The sequence below is a fragment of the Heteronotia binoei genome, chromosome 5 (assembly GCF_032191835.1).
Source record: "Heteronotia binoei isolate CCM8104 ecotype False Entrance Well chromosome 5, APGP_CSIRO_Hbin_v1, whole genome shotgun sequence".
NCBI lineage: Eukaryota > Metazoa > Chordata > Lepidosauria > Squamata > Gekkonidae > Heteronotia > Heteronotia binoei.
This window is the reverse complement of record NC_083227.1, coordinates 40,744,354-40,758,616: the sequence shown is the minus strand read 5'-3', so window position 1 is coordinate 40,758,616 and position 14,263 is coordinate 40,744,354. Positions and strand designations below refer to the sequence as shown.

Genomic DNA, 14,263 nt, shown 5'->3' with positions numbered 1-14,263 from the left:
CAGCCACAACTCTACTTTCTGCCCTCTGATTCTATTTTGAATCAGTAATGACGAAAGAAATCTTGCAGAAATGCCCAAATGAAAGTAGAGAAAGTTATTTTCTGTGCAATGTAGAGAGGAAGAAAGACAGCTTGGAGAGGCTAGAACACTGACATGGTATGGAACCAGTATAAAGGGAACAGTGTTAAGATGAAAATATGAGAAGTGGAGTAAAAACATGTTCTAAAGTGAAAAATGAGAAAGATGCTAAGTCCAGGAGAGACCAACAATAAGAATGAATTAGAGTAGATAAGTTACCAGGATACAGGCAAGTGTCTGAGCAATAGAAATAGGTATATTTCTAAAAGGAAAATTTGGTACATACATCAGAAATGAAAAGGTCAGCTTTTACAAATGTATAGGAATTCCAGCATAGCACTCTGAACAGCAAATTTGCGATTCTGTGCAAAATCTAACTTTTTTATCCCTCCCCTCTGAAAATCTCAGGTTGGCATATATTGCTCTACCTTCCCTATTTTGTCCTTACAACAACCCTGTAGTTCAGGCTGAGAAAAAGAGAGAGAGTAAATAACAAGCCCAGGGTCACCCAGTGAGCTTTCTGACAGTAGAGCATGGGTGTCAAACTCATTCATTATGAGGGCCAGATCTGACATATAAGAAATTGTCGGGCCAAGCTATGTGTGTCAGAAAATGTAATGCCAAGTAGCAAAAACATAAACTTTATAAAAGACACAAAGATTTTTTAAAATTTAAAATAAAACATGCTTTAAACGTTAGCACTCGTTAGTCTTAAAGGTGCTTTCTTTGTATCTCTCCTATGTGATCTAGGGAGCTGGGCAAAGAAAGCTCTGGCTCTTTCTTTCCTTACCCAGGGGACCAGGAGGGGGAGAAGCCTCAGCCAATAGAAGGAAGAGAGACTTGGCTCAGTAGCTCTGCTGTGCAATTGAGAGAGCCTGGGAAAGCAAGTTATCCCTCTCCCACTTCCTCCCCAAGAGAGAAGCTTCAGCCAATGGAGAAAATAGAGGCTTTGCTCTGTAGACTCTGGGCAATTGAGCAAGCCTGGCAAAGCAAGCTGTGATGCAGAAGGAAGCAAGAAAGAGGGAGAAGGAAGCAGATGACAGCCATTTGCTCGGGGGCCTGATAGGAGCCCTCTGGGGGCCTGATTTGGTTCCTGGGTCAGATGTTTGACACCACTTGAGTAGAGATCTCAGTCTTCCTAAAATCCTAGCACATGCTAACACTCAGTTCTGTGTCACTGTCTGTAGATTCCTTAGTAGAGGAACCTCTCAGGGGGCAAGAAAACATTACATCAGCAGACACTGGTCCCCAATACCTTTTCTGTTTTATAATTCAGGATTAGCATATTCAAAGGAGAACTGGCCAGTGTGAGGGGCTTCTTAACCCTTCTCTCCCTCACCACACTGCTCCTCCCCTGCATATTTCTTTCCCTGCCCCTTCCTTTCCCACCTTTATAGAACCTGCCCGCCCCCACCCCCCCCCCCGACCATCAAGATATGAAGAAATATTGAGGAAGGGTCATCAAGGGGGGCATTTGCAGGGGACAATCTCAGGCAGGAAAAGGATTATGTATCTCTTTCCCTGCATTCATATTAGCATTGAAAATGCAGGTTTAGGAACACAAGTGTGCTGTGAGAACATGCACCCATACCTCAAGTAGCTGATTTGCGTAATTGTTCTCTTACTTCCAAAGCAGAAATACATTATTGCTTCTCAAGTCTTTTTAAAGAAATCATCAGAATTACATTTGGGTCTGGTGATTTCTAGGGTTGCTAGCCTCCAGATGGGGCCTGGAGATGTCCCACTTTTACAACTGATCTCCAACTGGCAGAGATCAGCTCCCCTGGAGAAAATGTATATCAAAGCCACCAAGTAGTACACAGTCTTTCAGCTTGCAAAAATATATTACAAGGACTATGTACAACACATAGTAAACAATGCAATAATAATAGAGGCTGGTGGTGCTAGGGCCTTTTAAAGTAACAAAAACTCCAAGGCGGCCAAAAAACCCTGTCCCCAAATGAATAGATATAAGTCCAAACTTGGAAATAGTCCAACTGAAATTCACAAGGTGGGTGCTCCTGAGGAATGTAGCTTCAACACAGCCACTTTCTTAAAAGACATCTCTCTAGATTTTTATGACATTTCAATTCCTTCTTCAGTTTAACGGCTCAATTATTTAGGAACCCTGTTCTACATTCTCTAATCACAGCATTAAGCTTCTCATTTCTATGTGAACATCGGGCTGCTTTGAAGGGTAGGCATTGCACCATGCTGAGGCCCCTCCCCTCCCTAAACCCTAGATCCACCCCCAAAATCTCCAGGTATTTTCCAACACAGACCTGGCAATCTCATTTCAGGCACATAACTGAATATAACATTTCTCCTTATCCTCCTTCCCTAGCTCACTCAACCAGAAGAAAGGACGGATTTTTTCCTTTTGAAAAGAGACTGAATGGAAAGTGTACACAGCTATTCCTTGATCAGCATCAAAGAACACCACCTTGTTTAATACGTAGTCCAAAAAAATGCCAACTGTTTTTGGAATCTCAGATTCAGTTCTCCAATAAGATCTAAAATCTCTAATTTCTCTAATTTTCAATCTTTTTATAACCCATATACCTTCTTCTGGTTTTAGGCTGAGGTCTCCCTGCCTCTCCACAGATTCTCTAGCTACCCCCACAGCCAACTCTGCCCCTTCTCCTACCTTCACCTCCCAGTAATGTCTCCCTGAGGTGAATCCCTCACAGCCCAGAACACACTTACTTTTCATAAAACGCTGACAATAATCATTCCTTTTACCAGGATTTTGTCTCAGAATTTTCTGATCAGCAGATACTTCTAGACTGGAGTGAGCTGTGTCTGGATCAAAGGTGACTTTTACTATGAAAGGGAAACATGAAGAACATTTCAACATTTCAAACTGAACCTAGGCCCATTACAGCAGATCAGCTAATGAGACTGAAGCAGAGCTCAGTAGAACAGCTTCACAGGACCAGGCCAAAGGTCTTTTTTCCCAGCATATTTTTTCCAATACCAGCCACTCAGATACCCACCAGGAAGCCAATATGCAGGATGTAAAGGCAACAATCCTTCTTCATTATATGATTCTCTGTAACTGGTAGCTACAAGCAATACTCCTTGTGGAGTATTTGTGAGCAAAAAAAAGCAATACTCCTTGTGGAGACTTTGAGCAAAAATTCTACTTTGTGAGCTACAGGCAATAAATTTGTGAGCTACTGCATAAATTAGTGTGCTCTGGGACCATTTTTCCTGAGCTAAGACAAAAATGTGTGAATCGGAGCCTAAAAAACTGTGAGCTATAGCTCACACTAACTCAGCATTTGGGAACATTGGCTATAAGTACAGGGCCTCTTGACCTGAAGGTTCCATTTAACTATAGCAGTTTATAGCTGTTATCAGGCTTCCAAGAATGTGTCTAATTCAATTTCATGTCCATCACCTCTTTTACTATTATGGGTTTTCTTTGATTTAAACTACATGCATTAATTACGTACTGTGAAAAGCACTTTCTTTTGAGTTTTCTGAATTTACAGTCCAGCAATTCCATTGGATAAACATCTATTATATTATGAGGGGGCCCTAAGGGGGCAAAATAGGCTTCCCAACCACCCCGCTTTGGCGGGAGACTTCTGGTTTTGCAGCTTCATCCCCCGGTCTCCAGAAATCGGGAAGCGGGGGGGGGGAGAACATACCTGTAGGGTATTGAGCTCCTGAGCAGTTTGTAAAACGGCTGCCCCTTTAAGGCTGGGCAGGAAGGAGGAAACAGGAAGGGCTTCGGAGAACGGCCTCTCCCTTTCTTTGCTTTCGTTTTCAAAGCAAGAGTTCTCCGGAAGAAGATCTGGTAAGTATTTGTGTGTGTGAGAGAGGGAGGGGGCAGGGAGGGGGGGATTTCCTGGTATGGAGGCCCTCCCCCCCCTTTAGAAAGCGTGTGTGGGGGGGGGAGGGAAATGTCTACTAGGCACTCTATTATTCCCTATGGAGAACAATTCCCATAGGGAATAATAAGGAATTGATCCGTGGGTATTGGGGGCTCTGGGGGGGCTATTTTTTGAGGTAGAGGCACCAAAATTTTAGTATAGCATCTAGTGCCTCTCCCCAAAATACCCCCCAAGTTTCAAAACGATTGGACCAGAGGGTCCAATTCTATGAGCCCCAAAAGATGGTGCCCCTATCCTTAATTATTTCCTATGGAAGAAAGGCATTTAAAAAGGTGAGCTGTCCCTTTAAATGTGATGGCCAGAACTCCCTTGGAGTTCAATTATGCTTGTCACATCCTTGTTCCTGGTTCCACCCCCAATGTCTCCTGGCTCCACCCCCAAAGTCCCCTGGCTCCGCCCCCAAAGTCCCCAGATTTTTCTTTAATTGGACTTGGCAACCCTAGGGCAAAAAAGGAGTGAAATACGTTTCCCCATAAGGATACAGTGTGGCAAACAGGTTGCTGCCTCTTCTCTCACTCACAAAGACAGTTACTGCAAGTGGTCATTTGCATAACTCACCTGATTGGATGTCACCCCCAACATTCTAAAGCTCACTGGGCTTCCCAATCCTTTGGAGCCTGGCTAGTCTTAGTTACAGTTACAGGAAACTGCTGACAGCATCCCATACCTCATCCCCCCATCCACCCCCAAAACAGTTGGAACACAGGTCATTGGCATATGTGGCCTGATGGGTCCTCACCCACAACATTCTAAACAGTATGCATTTCCTACTGCGAGTAATTGAATGTGCTCTGAGATAAAATGCACCAGCCAGTCTTCCTCTAAAAATTCATTAGGGATTGTACATAAAAGTCAGTATGGAAACTGAGCTTTCAAATGATCAGGGGGAAATGGTGCATGACCTTTCAAGGGCCTGTTTTGAAGTGAACCTCTCACATGAATATGCCAAAGTGTTCACCACACTAAACTTAAGATCTTCTACATCATGTGCTTTCTCAATAAAGTGGTTCTCTAATGGAGCTTCCCTCACCAAATGACGTATATGCGACTTATGTTCGAGGATCCTACCTTTGATGGGTCTGATGGAATATCCAAAATATAATAATTGGCATGGACGTGTGATTACATAACATATATGTCAACTTTCACAATTTGCAAAGAAGTTTAAAGCTAATGTGCCTCCTGTTGGATGATAAAAATCTTTGACCTCATTAGCATTCACACATGATGCGAATGGTTATTGGTTGGTAATTCCATCAGACCCATCAAAGTTAGGATCCTTGAACATAAGTCGCGTATACGTCATGTGGCCCGGGAAGCTCCATTAGTGAACCACTTTATTGAGAAAGCACATGATGTAGATTAGAAGATATTAAGTTTAGTGTGGTGTACAAATATAATCCCTGCCCCTTTTGCAAACAGGATATACAGAGAATTTTGTTACAGCAGGAGGCCAGACATATATAGGTACCAATCATTGGAACCAAAAGGACTGAATCAGGAATTTGATCTTTCATGTTTTTTTATAAATTTTAGTAGAGACCAAACGTAAGCGCAAAACATTTAATTTAACTGTTGGTAATTATTTAGTAGGGATTACATATGTGTGGATAAATTGCATGTGCAAAACATGTTTGTAAAATTATTTCATGCAGCAGCTGGTAAGAATTGTAAGAATTAGATGTGTAAAATTGATGTGTAAAATGATATCAGTTCACAAATTATCATTTGCAAAATAGGGGTTTTCAGTCAGCTCAGTGGTTTGCATACACAAAAATCATTTAGTTCTGATTCTCTAATTGGAAGCAGGTGTGAAACTTCTTGTTACATTTCCAATATTTTTTGTTATTTGAAATCCATGTGAAGTTGGGGGGGGGGGGGGTTATCCCAATGTGCATCCCTTTATGCTACACAACTTAATTTCCACTTTGTTGGCCATTCATCTAATTTGGAAAGATACTTCTGACTACAGATGATATTTGACTGTTAAATAGTACCAATCCCTTTGGGCACAGCACTGAGTATTTCGCTCTGTTGTGAGAAATATACAATTATTCCTACCTTTGGATCCCTGTTCTTATGCTCCCCAGTACATTCAGAGAAGCCATTTTTCATTGGAACAGATGCTCAGGGGATATAACAGATAGTCTGTTATGGCCTGTTTTGGTGGTGAAATCTAGTTGGACTCAAGTGTTTCCAGAAAAGACTGGAACGAAGCCAAATGGGTTCCAGAAACAACAGACAAAACCACAGGAAGGGGCATGTCCATGGAAAGTGAGGTATGAATAATCCAAAATTCCTCTCCCATTGAGAACAAATTGTCTGCGTGAAAGCAGTCTGATAGTTCAGGTCTAGTACATAAAGTTGCCTTCAAGTGTTTCAGCATGGAGCAATCCACCAAATAGTACAGAGGCAGGAATACTGGGACTGCAGAAGATCTCTTGCTTCTCCAGCCTGAGATTTGTGAAAAGGGATCTTCCGATAGCAGCCTGGAAATTTCATCTATGCTGGCAAACTACTTTTACCAGGATATAGCCACAGATACAAAAACTTCCCCCACCCCCTTCCTCAGACTTACCCCACTTCACTTCCACATCTTGTGGAAAAGCTTCTACAGACAACAAAAGGAGAAAACAGAGAAAATGATATTACAGAGTTATTTTATGTGCCCTAAACCAAGGGGCCCAACTTTGGGTCTATCCACATTGCTTTTATTGCTGATGTAAACATTCTTAACCAACCACCCTCTTGTATACAAATCTGAACACAAATGGGGACAAAGCTGCTATTGGAATGCACTATGTTTAGTATACAAAGAAGAGGAGAAGACGCAGCAGAGGGTGGCAAGAAGACAGAGAGGATAGTGAGGTCAGCACCTTCTCTCTTGCTGTCATTCCGTGCCTGTCACCAGACTGCTACTTTTTGAGCAATATCATACTTCTTCTCACAAGTCTCTCTCTCAGCTAGTGATATAGTTAGGGGACCCTATATTTGTCTCTCCTTTTCACTATTGAGAACGTTAGTTCCTGAATACAAGCTTTATATATACTTTAATAAGGTTGTGCACCTCTGCTTTGTTAATTACACTGCCATCAGCAGCAACTCTTGGGACTATGCCAGATGGAAGATCTGATCTGATCAAAGGAAGGGCTGCTGGCTGTATCTGTGATCACCAAGTTCATACACTGTGGAATTCTCCACAGGAAAGCAGTTTGTGCCATGAATTACTGTGTAAAAGCATGGATGGAAATGGAACTGAAGTTAAATTTACAAATGGGACTTAATACGACACTACACTCCCATTAAAATCCCACAATACTCCATCCACACAAGAAAGAAATGAATAGCATGCTTACTCAGGAGAAAGTCCCAATTGCTGTAAGAGGACTGAAGTGTCCTCCCAACCACCAGCGGGTTTGCAAATGATTGCTTAATTGCTCTCTTCTTGCAACAGTTTAATGTACCAGAACAACAACAAAAAAACAGGTCAGTCCTTAATAATCTGGCGTGTAGAGCATTAAAGGAACAGGTGACATGAAACATTCCTCTATGATCTGAGAATTCAAAGGAGGGGGAGGGGATTGATTTTCCTGACTCATTGGAAGAGGGTTGGAAATTCCAACTTAATCTGCTTCAAAACCAGATGGTCAACTATTTTTATTTATTTATTTACCTTTGATTTATATCCCGCCCAACTATATCCTTTAACTACAACTAGAGGAGATACCCTGTCTATTTGTAATCAATAGCAGCTATACAGAGGCAATTAGGATCACAGCCCTGCATTGTTGGAGGGGTTTTTAAAGCTTCCCACCTTATTGTTTTTGCCCTAGTGGTTGCAATCTGATCCCCCTCCCCAGATGCAAAAGCACCTACTGTTGAATGTCATTAAAGAGATAGGAGAGTGACATCTCCTCTAATTGACTTAGAATTCTCTGTTTCCTTCCAAGACAGAATTTATTTCTCTGGCTTTAGAATTCAATAGATTCTGAAGGGTTGTTTCCAGCTTCTTCCCCCTTTTCTCTTTAATGCTCCTCAAAAAGATAATTTTGTTCTGTCATTTATAGTTTACCTTTCTCACTGAAACTCAAAGTGAAGTACAGAGTGCAAGTCAATGCAATCAAGAGGGCAAAATATCTAAAAAGCAATGTAACATTACTAGGATTATAGAAACTGGAATTATAACATGAAAATTCCATCTGCAAATTTAAATAGAGTCTCACTTATATAAATGGGGGGCGGGGTTTACCAGTACCTTTGAATTCTTTCACAGTCATCTGCATAATAAGGTAGTTTTTGGAGATAGCACAAAGCTTCTCTTCTAGCTCAGAAGAAACATCCAGTGGCTGCTGAAATTCCCATATCTTGCATCTAAAGAAAATAGGACTTATTAAATTGTGGCTGACAGAAAAAGGCTTGTATCTAATAACTTTTAGGATAGCATTATGTAGGTTTGAATGCTGTATACCCAAGCAAGGAACTTGCCCATATCTTGCACTTCTTGTGCTAACCCCCCAATCTGTGTAGTTCAACAAGTGAGGGTCATGGAGGAAGTGGACCCAGGATAACTGATCTGAAAACAAGTAAGCAATGCTAATATTGCCAGTGAAACAATCCATAGCTAATATCAACTGTGGCAGTGCAGAAGCTTTAGCTGGTGCAAAATACTGTGTGTTTTCCCCTCATTCTGACTCCAAATGGAGACAGAATGGTAGACCTTTGATCTATTCTAGCAAGGCATTTATGATATTTCTAACATAATTAGGGTTTGTAGAATCTTTCGGGCTCAAGTGCCGTGTTCTACTGGAGAAAGTTTTTCTTCCAGACGTTTCGTTCTCAGCTGCGGAGAACATCCTCAGTGGCGTTGCGGCCGGAGCAGGCACTCTGACCTTCTTGGCTGCTGTGCATTGAGTGAGGCCAGGGCTGCTGGAGAGCTGCTATTTCTAGGCTAGAGGGGGTGTTTCACCCCTCTAGCCTAGAAATAGCAGCTCTCCAGCAGCCCTGGCCTCACTCAATGCACAGCAGCCAAGAAGGTCAGAGTGCCTGCTCCGGCCGCAACGCCACTGAGGATGTTCTCCGCAGCTGAGAACGAAACGTCTGGAAGAAAAACTTTCTCCAGTAGAACACGGCACTTGAGCCCGAAAGATTCTACAAACCCTAATGATGTTACCAGCCGTGAAAACCTGAAATCTTTGATTTCTAACATATTTCTAAACATGAAGTTGAAAAATTGTACAGTGGGTAGTGTTGGCAATTTCTGCTACACTTTACATATCTGCCCTCTCTAGACTACCTGAGGCTTTTGCAAAAGGACAACAAAGCAGCAAATCATTAATCATTTTCCCAGCAACTTAAGTGTCACCAGTATGCAACTGCTGCACAGATATTGCACTGTGATGTTAATTTTTTAAAAAACGTAAATGTTTTTATTATGTTGTATATCGCCCAGAGCCCTGTAAGAGCGGGGATTGGGCAATTCATAAACCTAATATAATCTAATAAAATAGATAATAAAAAAATGTTTGGGGAGAAACAACGGAGGGACTGGAAAGATCAAATTAACACAGAACTAATATGAGTAGAAGCAGTTACATATGTTTAGATTCTGTTTCAGTGGCAAATGAAGAAGGTAAAACAGAAGTGACCAACCTGCTCAAAGTTTCACCAACATCCTAAAAGTAAGAGCAAAAATTAAAGTTAAGTTTATAGATGAAATACTACAGCTGGCACAAAGTCCCCCCCCCCCCATTCCGGGCTGTGTTTTTCTGCCTAAATAAACTTGGTTTGAGGAGCGCTAATTTGTATTCCCTTCTCTAATCCCATCTAGTCATGATAATTTCTTTTATCCTCCCCCCTCTCTCTTGTGAGCCTGACAGGGCAGCTGGTGTGTGTGTGTGTGTGGATATTCAAAGCTTATACAAAGTTCCAAGATCTCACCTGGAGGAACATACTTGCTGGCTGCTTGCATTTCTCTTCCACATCATGGATGAGTGTGTCAAAAACACAGATCTCACTGGAGAGCCTGGTAGCAATTTTTTCTTGCTTCTTCACAAGCTTGTCCAACTGGTCCAATATAGCTTCCTTTTGTTCTTTCAGAAATCTTTGCAACTCCTCAAATTTGGACAAAATCTTTTGCTTTTCCCCTTCTACTTTTTTCTGTAAATAAAAAGTGGTGGCAGCAATTTGCTGGGAGAATAAGAATGAAAAAGTCGTCCACTGAGTATAACCAAAGATTCGGAAGGTATACTGTGTAAATTATACAGCTGACTGCATTATTTGGGGGTTGGATCCAAGAGACCATTTCCACCTGCAAAGTGTGACTTTCTCACCTGTCTCTTGTTGTAGCCCAGAATGAATTGCCGTTTATTTCCTAATATGGATTTGGATCCCAAGGAGCACTCATGTCCAGAGAAAACACATCTGCATGAGATTACAGAAGGACAGTATCTCTCTCGCTCTTGCGTTCCACCCTAAGCTATGTCAATGGGATGAAATAGCTGCTGGTTTTGCTTCTATCTAGACATTCTATTTTTAATCTCACCCTTCTTCTAAAGAGCTCAAAGCAATGGACATTCCTTCTCCATTTTATCATGCAACCACCCTATGAGATAGGTTAACTAGAGGGAGAGTAGGGTTGCTATGTCTAACTAAGAAAATACCTGGGGACTTCAGGGTCAGAAGACTTTGGGGGTGGAGCCAGGAAACTTTCTCATTCCCTAAAATAAATATATAAAAACATAGCAGTCCAGTTCCCCTGAATACAGTCTTCATTTCCTCATTCCCCAGAAGCTGGCTCCACTTCCACTCCCCCCCCCCTCACACACACACACACAGCAGCCAAAATAGAATTTGGAAGTACACACTTTGTGGTCTCACTGGGGCAATTTACTCACCATGGGAGCTGTTGAATGCTGTTGTATACTCAACCAAGTTCTTCACTAACACAGGAAAACCAGAGGTTCTACTTTACTATTTACTCTATATTTTTCTGTGCAAATGACTTCTGGAGGGACTGTAAAACAAATGGAGGAACAGGGCTGCTTCCCTTTCCTTTCTCACAACAGCCAGGTTGTTCTCCAAGCTTGCCCCGCCCCTATTCAGCCTGGCTCTGGAGATTTAAATCCACACACACCTTTCTAAAATCAAACTGTTCCCAAGCGTCTTCTTAAGCCTTCTGAGGTGGAAAGGCATATGGTGGCTGTTGGGGGCAGGGCTTCCTCCTACCGGCCTGCTGGCTAGGGGCGGGAAAGAGCCTGCAAAACTGGGAGATCCCCTGCTGGGACCTGGGGATTGGCAAGCCTAAGGGAGAGTGACTGGCCCAGAGTAATCTACTGAGCTTCATGGAGAGGAAGCTGGACCTCCCAGGTCCTACTTTGATACTTCCTGGTCAGAGTACAGAAAAACATTCCTTTAAGACACACAATGGTCCCATAGACTCAGTGCCCTCAAATCAACCTATGTTCAACAGAAGAGTCGCATATTGCACATCTGAAATACTTGATTAAAACCCACCAGAAACTCCTTGTTTCTGTTCTCCTCCTTTGTTTGAAAATCCAAGGCCTTTTTTCTCTCTTCCATCAGCACTTGCAAGTGGATCTGCAGTTTTTGCTGAGAGGAAAAATTCTGGTAAGACTAATATCTTGGCAGAAGATACTGGTATTTAAAGAGAGAGACTGGCTTCAGCACCACTGGAACAGAAACTCTACAAAGCATTACAACAAAATTTGAGTCCAGTGGCACCTTTAAGAACAACAAAGTTCAATTCAGGGTATAAGTTTTTGTGTCAATGCACATTTCATCAGATACACATGAAAGCTTATACCCTGAATAAAACCTGTTTTGTTTCATTGCTTCAGACCAACACAGCTACTCTCACCTGAATCTATCTACGAAGCACAGTGGGTGATCTAGAGAGACTGTCGATCTTCTTTGGTAATTTTGTGGGAATTGTGACCAACCTGGAACATTCATGTAGATAGCACTAAAATTTAATATGTGGGGAGAGGATAGTAGGGCTTGTTGGAAAGCATTTCATATAATGTTAGGTAGCAGAAAGGTGAGGAGAAGAAAGAAAAGTAGAAGGTAGATGATGGATGGGATGATAGAAGATAGATAGAAGATGGGAGGGTGGGTGGGTGGATGATGGATGGATGGAAAATGGATGGATGGAGGATGGAGGGAGGGAGGATGGAGGGATGGAGGATTAATGGAGGATGATGGATGGAGGATGGATGGAGGATAGATGGAGGATAGATGGATGATAGATGGATGATAGATAGAAAAGGAGCTGGGGGGAGTATGCCAACCAGGTGCATAGCACCCCAGTCTTCCTTAATGGTCTGTAGAGTTGCCAGCTCCAGGTTGGGAAATACCTGGAGATTTGGGGGTGGAACCTGAGGAAGGTGGGGTTTCAGGAGGGGAGAGAGTTCAGTGGGGTATAATGCTATAGAGTCCACCTTTTAAAGCAGTCATTTTCTCCCCTGACCTGCATACACCAAGCAAGCCTGATCTCATCAGATCTCGGAAGCTAACCAGGGTTGAGTGTAGTTAGCACTTAGATATGGGAGACTGTCCTTGAAATACCCAGTTGAGAGGACAGAGGCAGGTTTTCAGCCACCTCTCTGAATATCCTCCAGGCCCCCAGTAGGGGTCAGTCACCAGAGGTAGCCATGACTTCCATGCAGGGCCAGACCACCCACTAGGTGAATTAGGCAATCACCTAGGGCATCACTGGTGAAGGGTGAAGATTTGGACCATGGTGTAGCACTTAGTGGAGCTTTTTTCCTGCTTTTGCACCCTAGGGTACAAAAACAGGAAAAATATCTCCCCCCCCCCCCTTGTGCCTCTTGGAGTCTCCAAGAGGTGCAGGCAGTGGTGCCTTCTTCCTGCTTATGCACACTTGTGCCTCTTGGAGCCTCTGAGAGATGTGGGCAGTGGTGCTTTCTTCCTGCTTTTGCATCCTGGGTTCTAGGTGCAGACCAGGCCCCCCCACCCCGCAAAAAAAAAAAAATAGAGAGAAAGCAGCCATTTTCTCCAGGTGAACTGATCTTTGTTGCCTGGAGATCAATTCTATTCCCAGGAGATCTCCAGCCACCACCTGGTGTTTAGCAGCTCTAGTGGTCTGCCATCCACATACCAATCCTGTTTAGCTTCTAAATTCTTACAATATTGAAATTCCCTTGACTATTAGGGCTGCTACAATAAGATGTCTGACCTGTTGTATATCACCATACTCAGTCAATACATAAAACCAGTGAGTTGACCCAAAAGAGAGGTGCTGCTGTGAGATAATCACGTCAGTCTGAAATTCAGGGTGGAGGCACTGGAATGCGGTACCCACCCCCGCCTAAATTATGCCACTGGGGAGCACACTGTATGTGGACAAGCACATCTTTGAATTTTTCCTCATTTTCCTAAATTTACTAACCTGCCACCCACTGGCCTGTTCCGTGCCATTTTAATCATATCCCTTTTTCCTTCAGTTGGGAGAGGAAGCCATGCCAAGTAAGGAAAAGGGGTTTGAGATATTTCCAGGAGTGAATTAGGCATGAGGAATGTCCACCAGTCCAAGTCAGTGAAGCAGCCAGTGGGAGGGGTAGATTTGTGGCAATTTCATCCACCCTCCCTCCCTGCTGCTGGCTGCAATCAGGAAGACCTTAACATGCCTCATTTCCTATCCATCCTCCCCCCTCCCCAACCCGCTTTAAAACTTGCATGGCATGCTGAGGACTTTGAGGCTCTCAAATTCTTGCAAAGGGTCCTTGCTTGGCACCAAACGCATCATCCTTGCCCCTGCCAAGCCTGCTAAGTCCCAGTCAAGTATGAAGAAATGCAGGGCAATTAAGTCATTAGAAATGCCTTACTTTGTAATATTCAGCAGCATCCTCTGCAGATACTAAAGTATGAGTAGCACATTCCTTGGATCCAGTGCAGCCAGGACACAACAGCTTTCTTTCATCTTTGCAGAAGAGCGTCAGCAATTTCTGGTGCACCTCACACATTTTCTCCCTGCCAATACTTTCTACTGCTTCGAATTTCATCTGTTTGGCTATTGCTATGATGACTTCTAGTACCTTATTTGGTCTTAACTCTCTGGTCACTGATTTCTCTCCGCATTGAGGACAGGAGAAATCTGTCGTCTCCTGCTCCTTCCAGAAATGAATGATACAAAACTGGCAAAAACTGTGCCCACAGTGTATGGACACGGGGTCCATAAAATATTGGTAGCAGAGGGAGCAAGAAAGCTCATTTTGAAATTGTTTTGCCGTATTAGTTGTAGCCAT

General features: G+C 42.9%; 1 protein-coding gene across 1 annotated transcript; it reads right to left on the bottom strand.

Annotated features, from left to right (window-relative positions):
- Positions 1 to 8,203: 8,203 nt before the first annotated feature.
- Positions 8,204 to 14,263, bottom strand: LOC132571981 (E3 ubiquitin-protein ligase TRIM39-like). The gene is made up of 5 exons (XM_060238774.1): positions 13,844 to 14,263; positions 11,493 to 11,588; positions 9,918 to 10,136; positions 9,630 to 9,652; positions 8,204 to 8,351 (listed from the first exon to the last, which is right to left on the bottom strand). The coding sequence occupies exons 1-5, from the start codon at positions 14,261 to 14,263 to the stop codon at positions 8,204 to 8,206; spliced, it is 906 nt and encodes a 301-aa protein (XP_060094757.1).